At 48.9% G+C, this 24,126-nt stretch overlaps 1 protein-coding gene across 8 annotated transcripts in view; it reads left to right on the top strand.

The window, feature by feature from the left end:
- The first annotated feature begins 698 nt into the window (after nucleotides 1–698).
- The window catches only part of ablim1b (actin binding LIM protein 1b), a 60,790-nt gene continuing 37,362 nt past the window's right edge, over nucleotides 699–24,126 (top strand). For all 8 annotated transcript variants that reach the window (XM_036534259.1, XM_036534243.1, XM_036534234.1 and 5 more), the window contains exons 1-5: nucleotides 699–909; nucleotides 9,584–9,718; nucleotides 19,711–19,894; nucleotides 20,564–20,673; nucleotides 23,998–24,124. In XM_036534259.1, the coding sequence (XP_036390152.1) occupies nucleotides 888–909; nucleotides 9,584–9,718; nucleotides 19,711–19,894; nucleotides 20,564–20,673; nucleotides 23,998–24,124 (578 nt within the window). In that variant the 5' untranslated portion in view covers nucleotides 699–887. The remainder of the gene's footprint in view (nucleotides 910–9,583; nucleotides 9,719–19,710; nucleotides 19,895–20,563; nucleotides 20,674–23,997; nucleotides 24,125–24,126) is intronic.

The raw sequence follows: 24,126 nt of genomic DNA, 5'->3' as shown, positions 1-24,126 counted from the left end.
ATTCACTTTTTCTGCTAGAGTCACAGGAGGCTGCTTTTATAATTGAGTGTTTTGTTTGAGAGAGGCTGTCTTGAGTTTTCTATAGTTTGTCGCTGTTCAAGGAGAGACTTGTGGTAGCGATTCACTGCAGTGGGTGAATACAGGCCTGCTGGTGCAGTCAGCAGGAACCAGCCGAGCTCTCTGTGCTAATGCCAGCCTTCCACTGCCCTCTGAAGTAAATACAACAACCGAATGAACACACGAATGAGCTGAGAGAGAGAAGGAGAAAAAGGGAGGGAGGGAGAGTGAGAGAAAAGAGAAATAAAGTATGTGAAAGAAGAGGAGAAAGAGGGGCAGAGGGAGACAGAGAAGAGAAAGGGGAAGAGAGACAGAAGGAGAACAAGGGGTAGAGGGAGAGAGAGGGATAGGGAAGGAGAGAGAGAGAGGGAGAACAGACATATATGGAGAAAGAGGGACAGAGGGAGACAGGGGGATTCAGAGGAAGAGAGAGGAGTGAATATTTGTGCAAGAGTGGCAGGTGCTTCTGGCTGTAGGTGTTCTCCTATTGAAAGCAGGACCATGTGTGTGTGTGTGTGTGTGTGTGTGTGTGTGTGACTGGCAGGATTACTGCTCAGGAATCTGCCTGTGTCACATGGGTGCAGCTGCGGGGGGGGTTTGGAGTGCGGGAGGGGGAGAGAGGCAGTGAGCAGGCAGCACGCTCCACACTGCCTGCTGAGTTTGGGAAGACGAGCTCTCTCTGTCCTCGCTCTGCGACAGGAGCCTAGCGGGGCTGCTGGAATATAACAGGATCAAAGAGAAGCCATCTATACCTGCACATACCTGACTGCACACACTGCCACCTGTCCACACACTCCAACACACTACCAGCACAAGCACAACGTGAGCCAATGGTCATGGTGAAGGAGAAAGGTAACACTGTGTGTGTGTGTGTGTGTGTGTTTATGTGTGTATGCGTTTGAGAATGTGAGAGAGAGTGTGTGTGCTAGAATGTGTATACACTATCTGTGTATCTGTATGTATGTGTCTATGCATGCGTGTGTGTTTATGTGCATATGTGTGTGCGAGTGTCTGGGTATATGTTGATGTGTGTGAGAGCATCTGTGTGTGACAGAGTGTGTGTGTTAGAATGTATGTACATATGTCTGAGTGTTAATTTGTGTGTGTGTGTGTGTGTGTGTGTGTGTGTGTGTGTGCTGGTGTCTTTGTGTTGCTTTCTGTATATGTGTACAGTATATATGTATGTGAATGTGTTTGAACTTGCGTGTGTGTGTATGTGTCTTTGTGTGTGTGTATGTGCGCGTGTGTGTCTGGTTGACGAGAAAGGTAGTGTGTGTGCACGTGTGTATGTATGTAGAGCAGGTCATAGACTGGACAAGGTGAGTGACCCATAGGTCACTGATACTGAAGGAGACACTAAGGTCTGTGTTCAGTACCAGGATGTATGTTCTGTGTACTGTGAGAGCTTAATTTAGATGTGCTGATGAAATGCTGTATTCAGTAGCTGCAGCAAAGAGATGGAGAGAGACAGGGATGGGCAGAGTGTGAGGTGGAGGGGTAGAGGCAGACTGCTGGTGGAATGTTCTGGGCCGTTGGCTCCAGAGGGCCTGGCTGCGACCACTCTGGCTCAAAGCTGGTTACTGAGGCAGGCTGAAGCAGCAGACGACACCCACATGGTCTCAGTTCTGCGGAGGCTTAAAAAGCCTGGAGAGAGGCTGGCAGAGGGAGCTCGGCCGTGACTGGCCGCTCCCGCGCCGGCGTGTGAGATTGGCTGCGGCCGTGCCGCTTTGCGCAGCGCTGAGGGTCTCTTCAGTCACCTGCGGCATGTTTCCTGTGCCGTGGCCCGAACCTCGCGGCCGTGTCGGCTCTTTAATCGATCTCCGGCTCGGTCCGCTCCCACTTGCAGAGAGCTGAGCGAGATGCTCCTCTGTTCTCTTTCCCTCCTCTCTACCTGAACACACACATTCATTCCACGTACAGCAGTGAGGTCATTTGATTTTCAGCTTGCTGGAAGTTAGAGATATGAACTGGACTGCAGCCTTACTGCGTGAAGCCCTGTGACTGAGAGACAAAAGCAGGCATTTCCCACGATTCTGCTGGGCTGGGAGGGGTGCGAGATCTCACAATAGAAGCCCCTCATTAGTGAGGGCCCTGCTTGATTAGGTACATTTGGAGCTGGAACATCAGAGCTGTGGAGACATGCTGAGCCCTGCAGAACACAGGATGGTGGGGGGGGAGATGGAGACAGAGAGGGAGGGAGGGAGAGACAGAGAGGGAGACAGAGAGGGAGAGAAGGAGGGAGGGAGCGACGTGTGTGTGTGTGTGTGTGTGTGTGTGTGTGTGTGTGGCAACACTGCTCTGCTGTTTGTTCTCTCAGTTAAGTATCATTGAACTGAACTGAACTGAATTGAGAGGGAGATGGAAAAATGAGAGGGAGAGATGGTGACAGGAAGTGAGAGAAAGGGATGCGGAGATACAGTGACAGAGAGAGAGTGCTCAGCCGCTGACTAAGCCTGCCTCTGTAACCATGGCAACCTATTAAAAGGTATGCTCCATTGTTTGCTGTGGTGCAGATTCCCTTCCAATTGACCACCCCCTTGCTGGCTGCGGTGATTCGTACCTGTGTGTGTGTGTGTGTGTGAGTGTGTCTGAGTGTCTATGTGCCTAGTTGTGTGTGTGTGTGAGTGTGTCTGAGTGATAACCCTGCGCAGACCAGCAGTGTTTGGCACCAGGGATCGCCATGGTGATACACTCTTTACACACCTGGCAACAGCATGAATGAAAGCCGTGCTTCTTCATCACTGTCAGCGATGTGTGTGAACATGATGCTTGTATCAGATAAATACAGAATCTATGCATCTGTCCATTCCAGAATAACCTAGATGTAGATATCAGGATCAACCTTACAGTTTTTCACCTTTACAGCTGCACAGTTTAGAACTGGTGTCATTGCTGTTTTGTTGCCTGTCTTTTTCCTGCAACCAGTTAAAGTCACACAGTCACATGTCTGGCTCAGATTTATCAGTGTAGGCAATGCAGCATTGCATTGTTGGAAGCGGAGGCTCTGCCTCACAAGCTCTCCCTGAGATTAAAGCTTCCTCTCTCTCACTCCCTCCTGCCCTCTCTCTCTCTTTCTATCTCCCCCCCGGTGTCTGTATGATAACACTCTGGCTCTTGCAGCCTTATTAAACTTGCATGATTCTTTCCCTGTTTATATAGCTGTAGTCGAACTGTTTCACTCTGCTCTGTGAAGGACACACTAATAGAGGACAGAACACACACACACGCACACACTCAGAGCAGTTATGCTAATGGAGGCAGGGTCTGTGCTGGGTTTTGGGAGGAGTCATTGCAGAAACAGCAGGGAGGTGCAGCTGAAGTGTGTGTACGCTATCAGCTGGCTGTGTGAGTCAGCTCTGTGGAGCTGTGCTGTTTAAACCACAGCAGCCTCAGAGACCATTACAGCCACAGAGACCATTACATCCACAGAGACTGTTGCAGCAGCCCTAGAGACTGTTACAGGAGGTCCAGAGACTATTACAGCAGCCTCTGAAACCAGCTATGCCTGGCTACTTAATTCTCCATTAATATGGAGCTCTCTGAAAGGCAGCACATTGCCTACATACTTTGAGGAATTAGTATTCCTTTAATGGTTCATAAATGCACAAATCCAGCATGGTTTCGGTTCACTACATCTTACATAATTTAATTTGTTAGCAATTTATTTAGATAGCTGAGACTGCTGTGTTTCTCAGCTGTCCCCAGACATTACTTAAATCACTATGAGATCATTGTGAGGTCACAATAAGATTATTGAACTGTCAGTGAGGCTCAGATGCCTGTATTTGTGGAGATGGTAAGGGTAAGTATGGATGGGTAGCTAGGGTAAGGGTTAGACGAGTTTAGAGTTTAGGGTATAGCTCTCACACCAGTTTTTTTTTTCTGGGCAGGATAAAACCTGCATAGATGAGTATGGTACCCCTTGTTAAAGGGCAACTCCTGCATTAAATCCTGATATGTGATATGGCAGTAAGGCTAGGCATCAGAGAGTGAGGCTATGGACACCTTAGAGAGAGAAAGAGAGCAAAAAAGAGAGATAGGAAAGAGAGAAACTGAGAGAGAGAGGAGAGAAGAAGAGAGACAGAAAAACAGAAAGAGTAAGAGGAGAGGGGAGGGAGAATATATAATGGTAATGCCATTGTTATTTTTGCTTGTAACTTGTTTTAGGTTTTGGCAACAAAATTTTACTTGTCATTCCAGTAATGCTGAGTTTGAATTTGAATCTGAATTTGAGAGGAAAGAGGAAAGACAGGAGAGTAAAAGAGAGGAAAGGGAGAGAGAGGCGAGGAGTACAAAACAACAGCTGAGCTTAAACATTAACTTCCAGAGGCAATCAGTGGAGACAGCTGCCACAGGCTCCACAGACATGGCTGCCGGTCTGGGGAGGATGAGAGATCGTGGGAGACAGAAGGATTTACGGAAAGAACATGTAGAAGTCATCTGTCTAGTCCTCTTCCCTGTGAGAACTATTCCTGGGGAGTTCTAAAGCGGTATCAGTCTTCTGTCCATTCCAAGAAGGGTCCTTGAACTTCCTTTACAGACGAGCGCTTGCCATGCCAAGCCAGGAGATTACCCAGCAGGCCACAGGGCTGGTACAAATCTCTGTCACTGTGGAGACATGCGTCTCTCTGGAAGTTTGAGAAGTGTTTACCTATGGTGCACCAGCTGCACCTACCTGATCTTGATCATGAAGGTGACCCCGGTGAATGCCTGCTGTGGCCATCGGTGCTGTGTCAGAGCTACCAGCTCCCGTCCTGTCCCAGCTTTCCATTGTCTGCAAGGCCCCGCTCATCATCCCCTGGGCGTCTCAGAGGCCCATGTGAGTTCCAACCCGAGCCAGAGCTGCGGCCAATGCTGAGCGACCTCTGTCTCCAGTCTGGGGGAGTTTCCCCTGGGAGGCAGGAGAATGTCTTAATGAGCTTACAGCATCGGCTGGCGGCTCTGCGACCCGCATTCCGCGCCAAGTGGATTACCATCGAAGCCCAGCGCTCATTACACAATCGCTGCACACTGAAGGAGAGAGGCCACTGCGCTACGATCCTGCTCACCGCTGTTTCGTACTGTTCACTTGCACACCACCCTCCACATGCAGATCTGAAACAAACACCACGTCCATTCGGACAGCTGAACACTGAGAGAGGCTTTTATCCTTTCCTACAGCTGGGTATTTACTGAGGCAATTGTCGGTTAAGTGCCTTTCCCAAAGGTACAGCATCAGTCCCTCAGTGGGGAATCGAACCAGCAACCTTTTGGTTATGGGCCCTGCTCCTTACCACTACACCACACTGCTGTCCCCCTGCTTTACTCAGGACTTTGACATGGCATCTTTCAGTTTGGGGTGAATGCATTTCTACAGTTCCCTGATGTTGAAGGAGAGACGTGTTAGTATTTCTGAGGGTTATTAGTCTGTCAGGGCCTCTCGGATATAAGCAGAGATATGCTTATCACGTTTCAGCCAGAGTATTCACAGGGGCTGTTATTTCACCAACTGCTGCGCTAGATATATATGGCTTTCCGGGATTCCATTCTCCGCTGTGAATTTTGGACCCTTTTCCCCCCACTGTTGATAAAACCCTGGTGTCCATTTTTGGATTTGTGTGGCTGTCTCTATTTTTGGAAGCATTCTGGAATTCCTTGCATTCAGTTAAGTCCTCAGGTTGTTTCTGTGGTGTCCTCATATGTCTGTGTGTGTGTGTGTGTGTGTGTGTTTGTGTGTGTCTATAGAGTGGCCTTTTGTGCTATCATGCAGCTGCAGGAACCACCCCCTCACTGATGTCACTCTGTAGCTGCTAAGTGGGTACCCATACTGAAGCACACCCCTCTGACTCTACTGAGGTCACAGGTTCAGCACATTCTGAAATCTGCCTGAACTGAGGTCATTGCTTCGACCCATTTGAGGCCTCTGAGCTGTGGTGTACCTGACCTGAAATCAGCATTTCAGCCTGTTTGAGGGCTTTGATAGGCTTTTAATTGCCTTTGTGTTTAAGGTCCTTGGTTTTTATATAATAGACTGCTGAAGCGGGAAGCATCAGATCTATAATGACAAGCGCACTGAAGCGTTTCAAACGATTAGTGCAATCAGGGTGCTAGTGGGAACGCTAACAGCACTGTCATGGGAATTGCATTAGGCTGAAGTACGCTTTAGTCCTTTACCTTTACAATTGTAGTTGGTTTGCTCGATATTGCTTTGTGTCTGTGGCTGAAGCCGTGTACCTGTGATCTGTATGTCTCTGTGCCAGTGACTGTGTGAGACTGTATGTCTGTGACTCAGTGCCTCTGAGACTCTTTGTGTCTGTGACTCTGTGACTCTGAGGCTCTGTGTGTCTGTGACTCTATGTGTCTGTGAGTCTGTATGTCTGTGACTCTGTGAGTCAGTGACTTTGTGAGCCTGGGTGTCTGTGACTCGGTGAGTCTGTGACTCTGTATGCCTGTGACTCTGTGTGAGTCTGTATGTGTGTGAGTCTCTGATCAGACAGTCTCTTGGGTAAGAGGCAGAGTGGCTGAGGCACTGTGGGTATAATCTCTGGAACTTTCTGCACTCGCACGTCACCCTCTCTGCTCTCATCCTGTGAACAGCTGTCTGTGAGAGCCTGCATCTTCTTTGAGTCTTTTATGGCAAAAGTGGAAAGCAGTGCTCTGCCTGTGTTCATATTTATAGCCCACAGAGTCATTTCATAGGTTACCGTGGACTTTGAGTGTCATTGAATGAGCAGAGGCAGTCGTAGTGCGACCTTTGCCTGTGTTGAGCAAATGTGACTCTCCTATCTTGACACGAGCTAATACTGAGGCTCACCTAATCCTGTTTAAGTCCAGGTGCTTTACAGTGGCTGCAGTGTGTGGGTGTGTTATATGACCGCTTTGCAGAATATACATCATGGATTATTCCTGTGTGTATGAAAGCATTTAGACCCAGTTATTTTGGGGTGCTGGGATCGAGCTGGATTGGGGGGTAATCGGGGGGGGGGGGGGGGGGGGGGGGTCTGTGATTCCTGATTGGAGCTTCTCTGTGGAATTCTGTTTGTGTGTGTGCGTGCGTGTGCGTGCGTTCATGTGTGCGTGTGTGTGTTTCTTTGTAGTGAATGGGTGGGTGTGTTTTGCCCTGAGTCAGAGGGCTACAGTGCGTCTGAACCCAGACAGACCCTGATTTTGAAGTGCACCCAGCTCCCTTGTGCTCTGTTAGTGAGGGGAGACAGACCCCGTCCCCACTGGCTTAGGATTGCCTGTCTCCTTCTGTTTCCTGGAATAGCAGGTCTTTATCAATATTATGTACGGAATAGTGCATCTCCCACAGCTGTTATCTCTCTGTTTTACGGCTCGTATCTGTCTGGGGCTGGGGTGGGGTGGGGAGAGGGGGTGTAGCAAGAGGTCATTTCTCTTTTTTTGAAAGACTGCATCTAAAGTGTTTGGACACGGAGTTGCTGTCAGGCTCATATTTTGGTGGGTAAATGTCAGCAGGGTGGGGATATTCATAGCAGCAGGTTGTCAGGTGTGTGTCTCCAGTGATGCTGTGTGCTCAGTTAGTCATGTGATCGTATGTACGGGAGGTACCTGAGTTAGGGGTGTGACTGCCTGTTCCACTGATGGGGGGTAACATGTGAGGGGGAGTGGCATAAACGTTGTTATAATGTTGTTTTATGTTCCCTCACAGTTCTGACAGACTTGAGAGGCTCTTGCAAAAAGAGAGTTTGCAGTTCAACGTGTCAGTAGTTTTGTTTGTGTCAGCTGGCAAATGACACCGTGTTTCTGAAGGTGTGATAACAGTCAGGTCCACCTCTTCCTCTTTTCAATCACTGTTTAACAGCACTGTGATTGGCTGGCAGCTCACCTCCAGACCCAGAGGGTTAACCCTTTCAGCTCCATTACTGGACCAGGCTGATCAGGTTCTCTGTTGCTTGCCTCTCACCCTTTTTAGGGTGAACAGTAATAGGGGCTCCATCTGGCATTCTGATCCAGCTCCCTTCTTTCATTCCTAGTACATGGGACACCCCTTCCCCAATCATGGGCCTGTGGTGATGATGTGACTGCTGATATGATAATGCATTTACACAGGTCAGCGATTTTGCTGTAAAACCGACTGTAGGCAGTATCTGTGCATCTCTGTAGCATGGGACTTGTGGACAGTCGTCACCCTTGTAAACTGTACGGAGGGGAGGCAATGGGGGAGGCAGTTACCCTGAAAAAACTCTTCCCAGCTGCTGCCTCTGTTTGCCCGTCCATGACTGACCAGAGGAACAGGAAGTTCTCAGATCTCCCCAGATACAGGCGCCTGGATGCAGCAGAAAGCCACACCCCCAGCAAGCGTGTGAACAACGCACCACTGAGCCCACAGCTGATTGGCTCCTTCGATGGGGAGGGTGAAGGGTTGAGGGGGGAGGTAGTTGCCATGGCTACTGACGTTGCTGTTTTGGGAAGATGAGCGGTTTCCGTTTCGGGGGTCTGGAAGCACTCCCGGAGCACGCCGAGCCGGAGGCGGGCGGTCTCACGAGGAGTTTGGCTGTGCCGTTCGCTCGGTGACGCAGCTTCTCCTTGCCAAAGCTCGTCACGGCCAGGGAGGACTGCCTAGTCAGGTTGGCACCAGGGGCAGCCGCCTGATGCTGAAATACACTCTCCAACCGCAGAGCGTGTGTCTGCTTGCAGAGTGCAGAGAGGGGAGGAGCATGCAGGCTGGGACTGCTCCCACAAACCCGGGGAGGGGTCCAGGTCCAGGGATGTTCAGAAACTGCCCCGCCCACTCACAGCCCATCCCGCTCACAGAAGCACGGCTCGGGGCACAGGGCAGGGGTTGGTTTCTATGGGCTGCTTGCTTGACTGATGAGCACTTCAGTGTGTTTTTCTATGAGAGCCCTGCCAGCAGGCGGTGCATTTACATCCTGCATTAATGCTGCTGAGTGCTGCCACTGCAGAGTGGCTAAACGGCCTAACTGCCCTGCATGCTCCCAGGTACGCTGACAGTCGCGGGTTCGAATGCTGGCATTCGCCAGATCAGCGTGACCTTGAGGTGACGTCACAAGGCCTGTGTGTGTCTCCCTCTCTCTCTCTCTCTCTCTCTCTCTCTCTCTCTCTCTCTCTCTCTCCCTCTCTCTCTCAGCTGAAAGGGAGAGCTTCAGCAGCTCTGAAGGCATGTGTGCAGAACTCACAATGCGACCGTAAACGCTCTGTATCTCCCGCTGGGGTGTGGTGTGCCTCCCTGTGTTCTGGTGTGTGTGCAGTGACTGGAACTATCCGGCACTTCACCACGCTGAACGTGCTTTGTTCCTCAACAGGTTCCTTTGGTGCATTACACCCACCTGTAATGTCCTACACAGTGTTTAGCAAACAGCAGAGAAGCACATGAACAACATCTGCAGAATTTAGCAACCAGCTAAAGGAGATTATGTTCACTTGTGATGAGACCCTGTGTGTGTGCATGTGTACTGTAGCGTAATAACGTGTGTGTGTGTGTGTGCATGTGTACTGTAGCGTAATAACGTGTGTGTGTGTGTATTCCAGCGTAATAACGCTCGTGCATGTGCATGTTCTCTTGCAGTGGCCCATGCTCAGGACACGCCCCACCCCTCAGAGAAGCCGGTGATCCACTGCTGTAAGTGCGGGGAGCCATGCAAGGGCGAGGTGCTGCGAGTGCAGTCCAGACACTTCCACATCAAGTGCTTCACCTGCAAAGGTGAGCGGAGCCCGGCCACGCCCTCACACCTCGCACACCACCACCGCAACCACACGGGTAGTCTTACACTCCAGAACGAGGAGTCATGCACTGGAATACAAGGAGTCATGCACGAGTATAAGAGAAGTCATGCTCTGGCATGTGAAGGGGTCATACCCAAGTATTTGAGGAGTCTAGTAATTGAAGAGTCATGCACAAGTATTTGAGGAGTCATACACTGACATATGATGAGTCCTGTACCAGCAGTGTGAGTGGGTTTTAAGTCACTGCAGTGTATCATGTCACGCTTTTGTTTATTGTGGACTGAAGCTCCAGTATTGTGACACTGTCCCCAGCAGCCACCCTGTCATGTCAGGTCATGTCTTGTCATGATATGTCACGACATGTCACGACATGTCCATTTGATTGTGACAAGGCATAATAATGTAGCCTGCTCTGCTCTGCTCTGCTCAGTAAAATTAAGGCCATCACAGGAGACCCCTCACATCCCGCCTATCACCTGTTTGACCTGTTGCGCTCCGGACGGCGCTTCAGGTCAATCAAGTCCCACACCACCAGACTAACCAACAGCTTCTTCCCCTGGGCCATACGGACTGCTAACAAACACTGACACCCCCCCCCCCCCCCAACCCTCTACCTCAATACAACTGTGCAATTCCACTGTGCATTTTAAGTAGTTTTTAAAAGTTTTTCTTTTTATTTACAATGTGTCTTCTTTTTAAATTTGTATTTTACTGTATTTATTGTATTTTATTGTATACTTTGTATATTTTTTTTCTATGTCGTGTGCCTTTTTTCTATGTCGTGTGTGTTTACATAAATGTTCCTCAGTGCACTGTTGTTGCAGACCACCCACAATTTCGTTGCACCCCCACCGTGCAATGACAATAAAGTCTATTCTGATTCTGATTCTGAAGAGTCACAGCTGTCAGGGAAATATGCAGAGTGTGTGTTATTTCACGGGTCATGGGTCACAAGTGATGTAATATTCTGTGCCGTTGAGCAGAACTGATGTGGTCTGAATCAGCTTTAAGAGAAATAAAAACACGGTGATTAGCACAAGTTATTGGTAACTGGTACTGCAGTTAGGATCACATCATTAGTGTGCACCACACATACAGATGTGTTTGTGTGTGTGTCTTTATGTTTACGTTACATATGATGAATGCATATGTGTGCTATCTTTTACTCTACTTACATACCTGTTTGGACATTGCTGGTTTTGCTTACGTTGGTGCTGCCAATGAAGCTCCATTGAGCTGAATGAGACAGAATCACTAGAGACAGGGTCTGATTGCTGCCTCAGACAGACAGCACAGACAACCACAGTCCTGCCGAAAGTGTACACTGAACACCTGCTCTTTGCTATTTATGGGAATGTTATCTGTTAGCTGCAAGAATATTATCATTTAGTTGCGAAAATGTTATCTTCTAGTTGCAGGAATGCTATCTGTTAGTTGTGAGAATGTTATCTGTGACAGGAAGAGCAGATCAGTGATGTGAGGACAGGAAGTGGCCGTTGTCAGGGAGATGAGGGTGAATGCTATCGGTTGCTCCTGGCTGGATGCCGCGCTGGGACAGAGAGCTGCAGAACATCCCGTTCCTGGAAGAGAAGCCTGAAGAGGCTCTGATTGCATAAGGCGGAGAGGTGAGCGTTGTTCTCACTCCGTCCGGGACAGACAGCGCTGGGTTTACGGCAGAATTGGTAGCTTTTTGGCTGCTCTCGTCTGGTGTACATTTAGCAGCTTTAACTCACAGAGCCACTCCTGTGGGTTACTGTTAGTTCGGCTCTCAAATGTGCAAGAGAGCAGGTGAAGGGATAAATCCTCTTATCAAGTCACCAACAGTGGCCCATTTCCCTCACCCTCTCACCCTCTCCCTGTCTCACTCCCTCTCTTCCTTGCTCTATCTGTCTCTATCTCTCTCTCCCTCTCTCTTCCTCCCTCCTCTTTCCCTCTGTCTTTTTTTCCCTCGCCATCTCTTCCTCTCTCCCTCTCTCTTTTCTTCTCCCTCTCCATCTCTCACTGTCCCTCCCTCTCCATCTCCCTCTCTCTCTCTCCATCTTTCTCTCTCTCTCTCTCCCTCATTAGTCAGCTTGCTACTATATCTGTAACTGTCTTCAGCCACTGATAAAAGATCTGTAAAGACTGAAATAGTTCTGTCTCCCGTCGGGCTGGGGGGGGGGGCGTGGTGGTGGTGTGAGTCAGTGTTACGCCAGGAATCTCAGCCATTCAGCAGCTGTGGATTTAAGCTAACTAGAGTCGGCACATCCTGTGAGGTCAGAGGTCAGAGGACAGAAGTGAGCACCTCTCCTGCCATGCTGGAGGGTGACAGCTGGTGACGTCACTGCATGACATCATCACGTCCACTACACGCGCCATCTCATAGCTCTTCAGATGTGACTCCACACCTGGCTTTCTCTCTCTCTGACTTACGTGATACTTATCAGGACTCATTTTGGACTTTGACTCTTCTCAGCTGGAACCAGACTTTGAAACTGGTTGTAAATTTAACTGTTGTTTTCCAGCAACCTTGAGAGTGTGAAAAGTGCATTTTGACACCTATGCAATAACACAGAATCCACAAATCACAGCCCTGCATACACACCTGTAACTCAATGTGTTTTCAAGCAATAATTGTTCCACATTCGGGAGCAGTTTTATCGAGCATGCACTGATTTCCCTTTTGGTGCATCTGGATGGTTTCTCTAAGAGAGTTTGATTTATACCCTCGAAACATGCGCAGTCTCTGGGGATGGGAGTGGTTTACTCTCTGCTCATGACAGCAGGGGACTGTAGTATCAGCTAACCCCTGTCACATCTCTGGGTCCAGCCCTTGGAGGCTCTGTGTTTGAAGTGAATGATACTGTATGACCTCTTAAATGAGCAGCCAGAAAATGCCGGTAATAAGGGGGCATTCACACTGTGTTTTAATTTCGCATCTGTCAGGCGTGGCTTTGAACGCTATTTCTGCGTCTCCAGAGGAGCTTTTCCTCTGATAGGGTCGGTTATAAAAAGACAGTCCTTCATAAAAGAATTCCTCCCCAGTGAACATGCTGTACTGTTTTGATTGTTTTTGGAGTGGCGTGAGGTTTAAATTGCTCCGGCTCATTTAATCTCTTTTATAGCGCGGGTAAGTGCTGAATAGAAGGAAACCTCACCACAATGGTGAGACCTTCGTAAACAGTGTTTTGCTTATCGGCAGGAAGTGGAGGCAAGGTGACTTCCTGTGAGGTCAGCCCTCTGCAGAGATTAGGGTGAAAAACAAAATAAAACAAGCTGTTAGTGGAATGTCCTTAGATTTGGGTCGATCGGGCCGATCTGTGCTGGGCGGGACTGCGTCTCTCAGCGGCTGAGACACGTTCCCAGCGGGTGCTGTTGCATGATGTCACTGCAGTCCCTCTGTCCGCCCGACTTTCTGTCCATCTGTGTGCCTGTCCCCTGTGTGTCTCAGCTCTCAGGAGGAGTGCAGCCTGTTTAGGCCCAGACACAGGCTCCTCTGCAGTTCTTAGCAGAAGCCAGCAGGGGTTGCAGTGCCAGTCCTCGTTGTTGTGCCACTGCCCATGGGTGTTTGTGGGTGATTGTGGGTGTGTTTGCTGGTGTTTGTAGCTGTGTTTTTGGGTGTTTCTGCTCGTGGTTGTTGGTGGGTGATTGTGGGTGTGTTTGTAGCTGTGTTTTTGGGTGTTTCTGCTCGTGGGTGTTTGTGGGTGATTGTGGGTGTGTTTGCTGGTGTTTGTAGCTGTGTTTTTGGGTGTTTCTGGTCGTCGGTGTTTGTGACTGTGTTTGGGGGTGTTGCTGGTTGTTGGTGTTTCAGCTCGTGAGTGTTTATGGTTATGTTTTTGGGTGTGTTTGCGGGTGTTTGTGGTTGTATTTGTCTGTCTGTTTGTGGGTGTTTCTCCTCGTGGGTGTGTGCGGCGGGTTGTTTGAGGCGTAGTTGTTGTCTGCGTGACCCACCTGCAGCTCTGTGCCAGGCAGCATTAGCTGTGCTCCGTGGGTGAGATCAGCAGTGAGGGCGTGTGGCTATGCCAGGAGCGAGGATTAGAAAACTGGCATCACAACGCAGAGAGGTGCCGACTGTCTGCTCCGGGACACCTGGTCACCCTGGGAGCACAGGTTTGACATCACTTTTTAATACGGGTTGAGTCATTTAGACCTGTACATGTCCTGCCTTTGTGCTCCCTGTCATCTAACAAAATCTGAGCTACACTGAGCATTGACTGAGTAAGATCTGAGCAATACCGAGCATTGCAGTAGGGAGTCTTTGCCTGCGGAAGTCTTTTCTAATTCTGTGAAATTCTGTGAATTTTATTTTTTTTAATTTTGGCCCTATACATTTATTGTGGCATGAAATAGCTTGTGCAGTGGACCTTGTAAATGAATACTTCAGTCAAATGCTACCCCAGCCTAGGAGAAATAATTGACTGCCTTAAATTCCTCCTTTTGAAACATCACCATAAGACATGAAACTACTCTTGTTGCCCTTCACAGCACTTTTTTAGACTGACTGTGTGTTTTTTTGTATGTTTTGCATGATGTGGTGCTGCTCTGTGTAGATGGCAGCTGTCAAGCTGTGGCAGGACAGGGTGGAGTGGTGTAACATTTGTTTTGGTCTGGGAGTGGGGTGGGGGTGCTGAATGAAGTTTTGAAAGTCTTTTTGGCTGACATCAGCGTCCTCTGCAGAAATAGCCAGGTAGGTGAACTGCAGCTGCTGCCGTTCCAGACCCCCCATCCACATGGCCCTCACCACAACATGTGCTCCTGACCGGGGGACACACACAGCCCTCTCCACACCCTCCCCTCCGGGGTCGTTTGTAGATCCTCCCTGAATTCTTCTTTAGACACACTGCATCAGTGATACAGCCTTTCCTCGGGTGGCTCTGTCTCTGCACCTGTCAGACTCAGGGCAGACACGGTGAAGGACACTTCTCTAAGTACTTACAACCCTTGTTATTGCTTTATATTTTTATGGAAATATATTCTCATACAGTGTATAGACATTTTAAGGACCGTTTTGGCCCAGATGTGGGTCTGTGGTCTCTGGTGAAGCTTGACTGTGAACCTGCCATAGGAATGTCTCACATTATGAAGTTTTCCTCCATATGAGTTATGTCACAGCCTTTTTCCACATGAATGGATCTGTTTTTTCTGTGCCCACAGAGAGTCTCCCAGGAAGGGAATTCTGCAGGGCTCAGGGTCACCGCTAAGTCTCTGAGACAGAGAGCAGGAACCGAGGGGCAGGAAAGGGAGATAAGGAGAGATCTGACACTCCCTCACTGCTGAAAATCGCTGCAGTGTGGAGCTGTGGACAGCTGTGGAGTCACATTTTGGCCACTCCAACCCCCAAAATCGCCCTCTCACCCCTTTTCCCCCTTGCCCCACCCCCACCCCTTCAAGCAGAAACGTCAAGACTGTCTTTGGACAGCTGTCTGTGCTCATGCTCTTCCACAGAGCAGTGGTCTGTAACCCAGACTTTCCCCCGACTGCATGTGCGAGTTAGTGGGCCAATAAACAGGTCTGAAGGCAACAGCTTCACCGTGGTTTTGTGTTTAATAGCAGACTGCAGGCATATTCGATCTGACCGATGAGAGGGAGAGAGGGTTTCGTAAACACACTGCTATTTTTCTGTTCTCACTCTCCCAGCCCCGTCACCCAGAGAGGCCCCAGATTCCGGTAAGAAAACTTTTAACTGGTGACATTAATTTGTGAGTAATGTTAACTGCTGACAGTAATGCATGAGTACAGTCTGCAGGATGTTGATTTTAAGAGATGCTTTGTGATCCATCCAAGCCTTAATGGAGTCACTCCCCCTGCTTCCCTCAGACTGTAACAGAGTTATCACATCTACTGCATAAACCTGTAGTGAAAGCCTGGGTCTGGTATACCCTGTATTATCTTTGGATACATGCTGGAGATGATGCCAGGTGGTAGGCAGGTTTAACTTCATTGAGTCTACAGGGGAAATGTGGTAAACCATGGTTTTACTGCACTTCACTGTGAGGAGATGAGGTTATGGGGAAGTTGTGGATTATTAGTTGTGGATTATTTATGGAGTGATTCAGAGCTTGTGGCTGCAGGACTCACCCATTCACAACTCTGACAAGTCACCCATTCACATTTCTGAAAAGTCAATCATTCACAAAGTCTTGCAGGCAGTGCAAGCCTAGAAATATGGCACTTAGAGGGAAAGTAGGAAACTGTTTATATCTCACTGAAAAGCAACAAGTGAGATGTGATATAAGAATTACAATGTTAAGATATTAGAATAGCTGGGTTCTTATGGCAGCCAAATGAGAGAAACCCTCCTCCATCTGCATTACAATCCTTTGAGTCAACCTCTTATCAGGTGCGTTTACTCTCATCAACAGCCTTTTACAGTGGAAACTTTAGGTAAATCACACTATTATGGCACATTAAAGCATCAAAAACAACCACATCAGCTACGCTCAGTTCTGGAAAATTCCAGGAACACATTAGAATGAAAGTGGCAGTATATTACAGTACTGCAGTAACCATAGAGACTTATGAAGTGCTGTACAATCATGAAAACCTTGGTCACCTAAGGATAAAATCCAGGATGTGTGAAACAGTGCTGCACTAAGTGCTACAGAGGGGAGACCTATGAGGAAACTGCTATAAGCTACTGCGTGATCAGTAAAATAGTGCTACTGAAGGGGAGAATTTGGCTTGGGGATACCAAGTTGCAGTCACAAGAGGCTGGTGTTCACACAGACCCAGCTTAATGCTTTGTCTCAGTATATGAGAGAAAATACAGGCTTTTTAAACTGTGATGAATGAGAGATTACAGTGAGTCCACTGTCTGATCAGGCTTTCCCGTTGTGCAGTGTTGTTAGCTTAGCCTAGTGTCCTTACCCAGAGCTGCTTCATCAGTGTGTGCAGCTAAATGCATACTGGGCCACCTCGGGTCACACACCTTTCCCAAGGACACAGCGGTCTCCGGGATTCAAACCAGCGTCCCTCCGTTTACGGACTCAGCTCTTTATCTGCTGTGCCACATCGATGTGAAAGCGATCCGGGTGCCTTTTGTGTGTGTGGGGGGATGTCATGTGACCGTGTCTTAAAGCGCAGATGCGTGAGGATGTGACGCACAGAGCAGTGACAGGAGACCAGGCTCGGGGACAGACACGGCTGTTGCGTAACTCGGTTCAGAGATGCCAGTTCCTCCGCTAATTAATTGCCGTGTTTGACGCTCATATGACTTTCCTGAATGCCGGTGATGGGAGGGGGTGCGGCTGGGGGGGGGAGGTGGGGGGCAGCAGGGCTTTGAGGTGCGGGGTTGAGCAGAACGATGCCATATCTCAGCTAAACGAGGCTGACATTTCCAGCTCTCACCCCTGTACTTCCCAACCTTTAGCAAGGGTTATGAAAATACCACACAGGCAGAGGGCTGCGTGCTTACGCAAGCTCCTTAGCCCCCCGGCTGGCCCCTGAACACCAGCCTCTCTGGTATTTATGCCTCTCTGTCCTCGACCCTATTGGCTGGCTCTGTGAACACTTTGGACCAGGGGCCAGGAGCTTATTGGAGGAGTCAGCCCTCTGTAGAAGAAGGAAAATCAGCACTGTTTACTGTTCTGATGTCCGAATCCAAGGCAGTGTAATTTCTGTACAGCTGTCTAGAGTCTGCACAGTTTGTAAAGAGCATGATGTCCCATTTCAGGATTCAAACCACTCTTTTTTGAAGCCCAGCCCCCTCATCACTCTGCCCCCTCACTGCTGTCCAGGTCAGAGGAGCTTGCCCTGGTGTTTCTGGGCCTGGACCGGCCCAGAATGGGACGCCTGGTTCTGCAGCTGTGTAGGTGTCAGTGTCACTTCATAAGGCCTCCGTAAGACATGAACAGCACCTTCAGTGTTACTGCTGGAGGAGGCAGTTGTCGGCAGACGTTTGCTTCTTGACAGCTGACATAGATAGATGTGCTTGATGTTTATGTGTTTCAGGTTTCACCTTGAAGGTGCTTTAGGAAGGCTTCAGGGGGTGGGAGCTGGGTGTGTGGACGGAGGGGGTGAGGGGGCATATTGCATGACCCTAAACAAGCTGTGAAACACCCGACTCTGGTGGTGAAAGGCCATCCTGTCAGGAGCTGAACTGGGATCAGCAGCAGAGAGATTAATGTCTCTAAGACTCTGCCGTCCCTTCCAGCAGAGGGCTGCGTAGAGACCGGTGCCTCTGGAGGAAGTGTAGCTCCAGCCATGAGCAGACAGCCGCTGTTTCCACCCTCACACCTCTACACTGCTGACATGATGACGGTTGACCTTGGTTGTGTGGTTGTGGTATTGTGGTATTGTTTTAGTGTGGCTGTGGTATTGTTTTGGTGTGTTTATGGTGTGTTTGTGGTTTATGGTGTGGTTGTAGTATGATTGTGGGGTCATGGTAGTGTGGTCGTGGGGTCATGGCATCATTGTGGTGTAGTTGTGGTATTATTTTGGGGTCATTGTGGTGTGGTTGTGGCATTATTGTGGTATGGTTGTGGTGTGGTTGTGGTATGGTTGTGGGATTGTGGGAATGTGCTGATGTCGCTACATTGTGATAGCTGTTGGAGCATTATGTAATAGCTGCAGTGAATCCAGTGATGGTTGTGGTGTGGTTGTGGAATGGTTGTGAGGTCATTTTGGTGTGATTTTGGCATGGTTGTGGTGTGGTTATGGGATTCTGCGAATGTGCTGATGTCGCTACATTGTTACAGCAGTGCCATTGGAGCCTTATGTAATGACTGAGGTGTATTCAGTGAACACTTCTTTAAACAAAGCTAGGAACTCCCAGAGACAAGGACACATTCATTGTCAAAAAATCTCCAAATATGCAGGCGCGTGTGTTTGATGTGATCACTCCTGTCTGTGCGGGTGATCTATGCTGCTGTAGCACTGCAGTGAAGGTTGACTCTCGATTCCCTGATGACTGACACATTTGGAACAGCACTGCTTTAGTGACTCTCTCTCCTCTGCTCCTAATCTGAAAGTGTGTCCCTGCTCTAGCCCACTGTTCCAAATACAGTACATCTGTGCTAATACGCCAGAGTACACCAGAGTACACCAGAGAACACCGGAGTGCACCAGATTACACCAGAGTACACCCGAGTACACCAGAGAACACCACAGTGCACCAGATTACACCAGAGTGCAGCAGAGTTTGGTGTCCCCATTTCACAGGGAAAAAGCAGAGCAGCTCCAAGTCTCTTGGTATTTGGTATTAATGCCGATGTTGTGTGTGAAATAAGGCCCTGGGAGAAGGGCCAGGTTTTCCTTTGTCTTTAGCTGTAGCAGGAATCACGCAGATCTCACAAACCCCTGTGCTAAGGCTGTCATAGTGAGAAATATCGCCCTGGTGCTCAGCTCCCGGGAGCTCCATTCCTCTTTGAGTCAGTCCTGTTGTCTGTTTCCAGAGCCCTGGAAGCGACTCGTTCCTCTCTCCCCTGCAGAGGAACACTGCTACAGATGCCAAAGCTCAGAGGAGGATCTGCTCTGCGTCTGTGATTTAAAGGACGTCAGAGGCCAGACCAGCCCCATAACCTGCTCTTCCCCTTCGTACAGGAATTCCGCAGGTGTTTGGGTTTCGGCCTGGAACCTGCGCTCATGCCTTACCGTTTAGCAGACATATTACAGACATGCGGTCATTGCATTCCAGCTGTGAGATGCATCTTGGGCAGGACCAGCAGCGCAGCTGTGTGACTGTTTCAAAGTGGAATAATGCTTTGTTGGAACAGCTCCGCCGGTGTTGAAATACAGGTTTCTGAGTTCTCTGTCTGTGGTCAGGGGAGGAGGGAGCGCTCATTTTCAGACTCCTGGGGCGTGTAGAGGTTTTGTAGGGGTTTTATTTTAATAGAGAGACTCCAGAGATTTTCCAGCATGTTTGTCTACATTCAGTAGTGCACAGCTGCATTGCTCTTACTGTTGTGGTTCTCACCCATGACCCTGGTGCAGAGGCGGGTTGGGTCAGGTGACCTGCGGCAGAGGTGCTGATTGGTGGTCTCTTTCCTGCAGTGTGTGGCTGTGACCTGGCCCAGGGCGGCTTCTTCATGAAGAACGGGGAGTATCTGTGCACCCTGGACTACCAGCGCATGCACGGCACCCGCTGCAATGGTTGCGGCGACTTCGTGGAGGGCGAGGTCGTCACGGCTCTGGGGAAGACCTACCACCCCGCCTGCTTTGTCTGCACCCTCTGCAAGTGAGAGCAGCGGCCTCTGCAGAACTGCACATTCTAACACTTGTTCTGGGGTTCCAACACTCACTTTGGGGTTCCAGCATGCACTTAAGGGTTCTAACACTCAGTTTGGGGTTACAACCCTCAATTCAGGGTTCTAACACTCAATTTGGGGTTACAACACTCAATTTGATGTTCTAACACTCACTTCAGGGTTCTAACACTCGCTTTGGGGTTCTGACACTCATTTCAGGGTAATAAATCTAATGTTCAGAGCTCTACAAAACACACCCAGTTCAGGATTATAGACGCTCGAACACTCTAATACTTAACTTAGAGTTCTGTTACGTTAGATAAGGAGTTAAAACTTCACCAGGTGGGCTTGAAAATCCTGCACACACTTCAGTTGTTTTTAAAGCTCAGTTCCATTAATTCAGTTGGAGAGTAGTTTCCTGTATTACGGAAAATTACTTTTCCTTGACTTTGTGAAAGTCAGGCAGTCTTACCTGAATTGCTAATGTCTGTAATGCAGATTCTTTTTCTGTTGTTTATGGGTCACTGTCTTCTCCATGCCCCAATACACCTCAGTAACCCTTTCATTTGACCTTGAATAGTGTTTTTTTTTTTTTTCCCCTGGGAACGCCTTTTCGAAGAAAGCTTCTTTCCCGGTACTAATGGCTCTCTCTTCGGCAGACGCCCGTTTCCCGCCGGCGATCGGGTCACTTTCAATGGGAAGGACTGTCTGTGTCAGCGCTGCGTCCAGCCTCTGTCGCCCTGTCCCAAAGACGTCACCAGCTCCAGCAGTAAGCACTCTCTCCGCTCTCTCTGCAGAGTCACACCTGTGCGTCTGTCACACCTGTGCGTTCATCACACCTGCGTTTTACTTCTTCACACCCCTCTCACCTTGAGACACGACATTCTGGGGTTGCTGTGATGCTGTGCCTCACGAAAACACACACGCATACCTGTGTTTACCGGCATGATATTCAGAGAAATAAAAATGATTACCGAGTAAATGTCACGTTACCGTGCGTGTTCCAGCCCTCACTGGGCTGAGCTTGATGTTAAGGCCTGCCTGAGGGGTGTACAGTATGCACTTTCTCTAATGTGTTTTTACTCTAATGTGCTGCTGATTAGGCCAGGGAAGGAGCAGGGGTCTGTCATGCAGTTTGGCTAAAATGTGTTATGAAACACATGTCCACTGAAAGCCAAGAGCACACGGGCGGAGGAATGCAGTTGCTCCGTAGGAAAATGGAGACAGCGAGAGGAATGAGCTCTTTAATTGAAAACAAGCGTTCCCTTCTGGGAGAGCAGAAAGTGGCAGGAGCAGCACAGAGAGCACTGAGATGTCAATGAATTCTGACTGTTTTCCTGTTACACCACAAGTGAGGAAAAAGTTCAACGTGTAATGAAAATTTTAAAACTTTAATAATGACGGCCCCACATTTAACTGCGTGCATTTACATGGAAAAGAGGAAAACGTTGGAGTGCATTTCCATAAATGTTTTACTGCGACTCGGCTGAAAATTTATGAGAGCGTGAGAACATGAGAGCCCTGTAACGATGAGAACGAGCTCTTCAGCCCAATCACGGCTCGTCATTCTGTGAAATATTACGGGAAAGTTTAATAAAGTATGTTTTTATTGGGTTAATCTTGACCTATAAAAAGCCACAAAGAGTTGAGAGGCCACCATGAATGTGATAATAAGCACATTTCAGAGCTTTACTGTGGTGAGAACTTGTGGGTCAGCGCGTGAATTTTTCAATGCTCCTCGCGTTCGGATTTTTCAGGAGAGGTCACTAAGGAGGATCGCCAGTGAGGTGAATGTCGAGGTGTTTGTGACATGATGGTATTTGACAGTGCAAACATGATTTGATCTGTATCTGAGGATCCCCTAGTGTCTGGGTCGAAGTCACGGCTCCGTTTGATAACATCACAGGATTCATGTGTCCTTGGGTAGCTACTACAGCAGTGTGCCAGTAGGGTTTGGGTTCCAAGCCTGGTTCGTTCACTGTGTGAGTGATGCAGAATGCGTATCCATGAGGATCCCAGCGCAGCATGTTCCTGTCGCTGTGTGACTGAGCTGCTAGGGTCAGGATCAGCAGGGTCTCTATCGCCGCGGGAACAACACCATTACATCACCTCAGCGTGACACCCATTTCCAATTTGACAAGGGGCTGGCATTCCAGGGCTCTGATTGGTCCATGAGGCATTACATGTAGAGCTGGCAATTAAAAGGTAATTTTCCGTGGCGGTTGGCGTTTGTTGCCTGCGTGTCGGCAAAGCCGTGGGACCCGTGGCGAAGCGAGCGCAGCTAAGCCCGTCTAATCCGGAGAGAGGGTTCCGTGAGGCCCGCGCTGGGGGAGCACGGGGCCGGGTCACAGGCGAGTGTGTGACAGAGTGGAGCGCTGATTAAGACTGGCACACACAGCTGACTGTGCACACATCGGAGGCAGAACTGTCTGTGTAAGCACGCCACTCTGCACAACACAGCTACAGCACAGCTACAGCATAGCGTAGCACAGCTAACTCCAGAGTGCATCTGGCATCCCAGAGCAGCCGACTCCTCTGGCAGCACCAAGAGCTGTGCACTGAGAACAGCTCCCTCTCACCTTAGATCCCACAGCTTCTGCTGGAGGGTAGCACCATGAGGACATCGCTGCTTACTGCTGCAAATTTACCAAAGAAAAGAGGTTTCCATGCAGTTAGTACTGCTAATAGGATATAAAAACAAACACAGATAAGCACACAAGCTCATGTACACACACACGCACACACACACACGAACGCGCGCGCGCACGCACACACACACACACACACATGCACACACACACACTCATTCACATGGTCACACACAGATATTCAAGTGCTCCTCACACAAGAGAGACAGAGTTCCACACAAACAGGGTCAACATAGATACAACCAACGCAATCAGCATCAGGTATTTCTGTTGCCATGACAATGATGAGGTGTCACTGACATGATTCAGCATCTTTGTGAAACTTATGTTTATAAGTTATGATTGTATCATTTCTTTCTTTCACCCTGTCACTCTCTCACCCTCTCACTCTGTCACCATTTACTCTCACTCTCTCATTCTGTGTGTCTGGCGGTGTGCTTGGCTCTGTTTCTGGTGGTGTGTGACTGTGTTTCTGGCCGTGTTTCGCCCTGCACATCCCCATCCTTGTCAGTGGCTGTGATGCTCTCCCCACTGCATGTATACAGTATAAATATATTACTCCCCCATTATTCATTCTCTGGGTGGATGTAAAAGCTTTGTGAAAAGCCGGAGAATGTAAATAAAAGATGACAGGATGCATTTATCTTTAAACCTCAGCATGTGCTCTCTGTCTGCACAGCAGCAACAGGAGAATGTGTTCTGCCTGCGTTTCTCCTGTGTCCTGCCTGCGTTTCTGCTGTGTTCTTCCTGTGTCTCTGCTGTGTTCTGCCTGTGTCTCTGCTGTGTCCTGGCTGTGTCTCTGCTGTGTCCTGCCTGTGTCTCTCCTGTGAATCCGATATAAATGTCATACATTTATAGTTATGGATTACTGAGTTATAGTGTAGTTTCTCCTGGCTGTCTGGTTATCAGTATGCAGCTGTAAGCTCCTGGGAAAGTTGTGGTATTATGGCCTATGCCCCTGTTGTGAAATAGCAACGCACAATATGATGTTTGCTTACCGAATTTAACTGAAAGGTACCACTATGACCCAGCAGGATGCAGTGTACCTGCTTTACATGAACCTCTGCTGCCCCCTAGTGTTGAATGGGTGATGGTTGTTTTAGTGATATCTCAAACATTGAATCACACTGTTCATGTCGTTTAAAAAAAAACTGAGAGAGTTAAAGATCAGTTTCAGTGATGAGAGTTTTTAACGCTGTCTCCAGTGACTGCAAAGATCTGTGTACTCATGGGAAACATCTGGATCTGAAAACAGCAAGGAATGCAAGCCAATATGTCATTCAGTAGCTTGGCAGATTTGTTGTTTACACCATGTGAATACGTGTGTGTGTGTGTGCGTGTGTGTGTGTCTGTGTGTGTGTGCGTGTGAGTGTGTCTGTTTGTATGCGTGTGTGTGAGTGTGTGCGTTATGTGTATGTATCCTCATGTGTGTGTTTGTGTTTCAGACTGCGCAGGCTGTGGCAGAGACATTAAGAATGGCCAGGCCCTGCTGGCGTTGGAGAGGCAGTGGCACCTCGGCTGCTTCAAGTGCAAAGCCTGCGGCAAGGTGCTGACTGGAGAGTACATCAGCAAGT

This window comes from Megalops cyprinoides, chromosome 1, assembly GCF_013368585.1.
Source record: "Megalops cyprinoides isolate fMegCyp1 chromosome 1, fMegCyp1.pri, whole genome shotgun sequence".
In the NCBI taxonomy this organism is placed as follows: Eukaryota; Metazoa; Chordata; class Actinopteri; order Elopiformes; family Megalopidae; genus Megalops; species Megalops cyprinoides.
The sequence above is the reverse complement of the archived record's forward strand: the minus strand, read 5'-3'. Positions and strand labels throughout refer to the sequence as shown.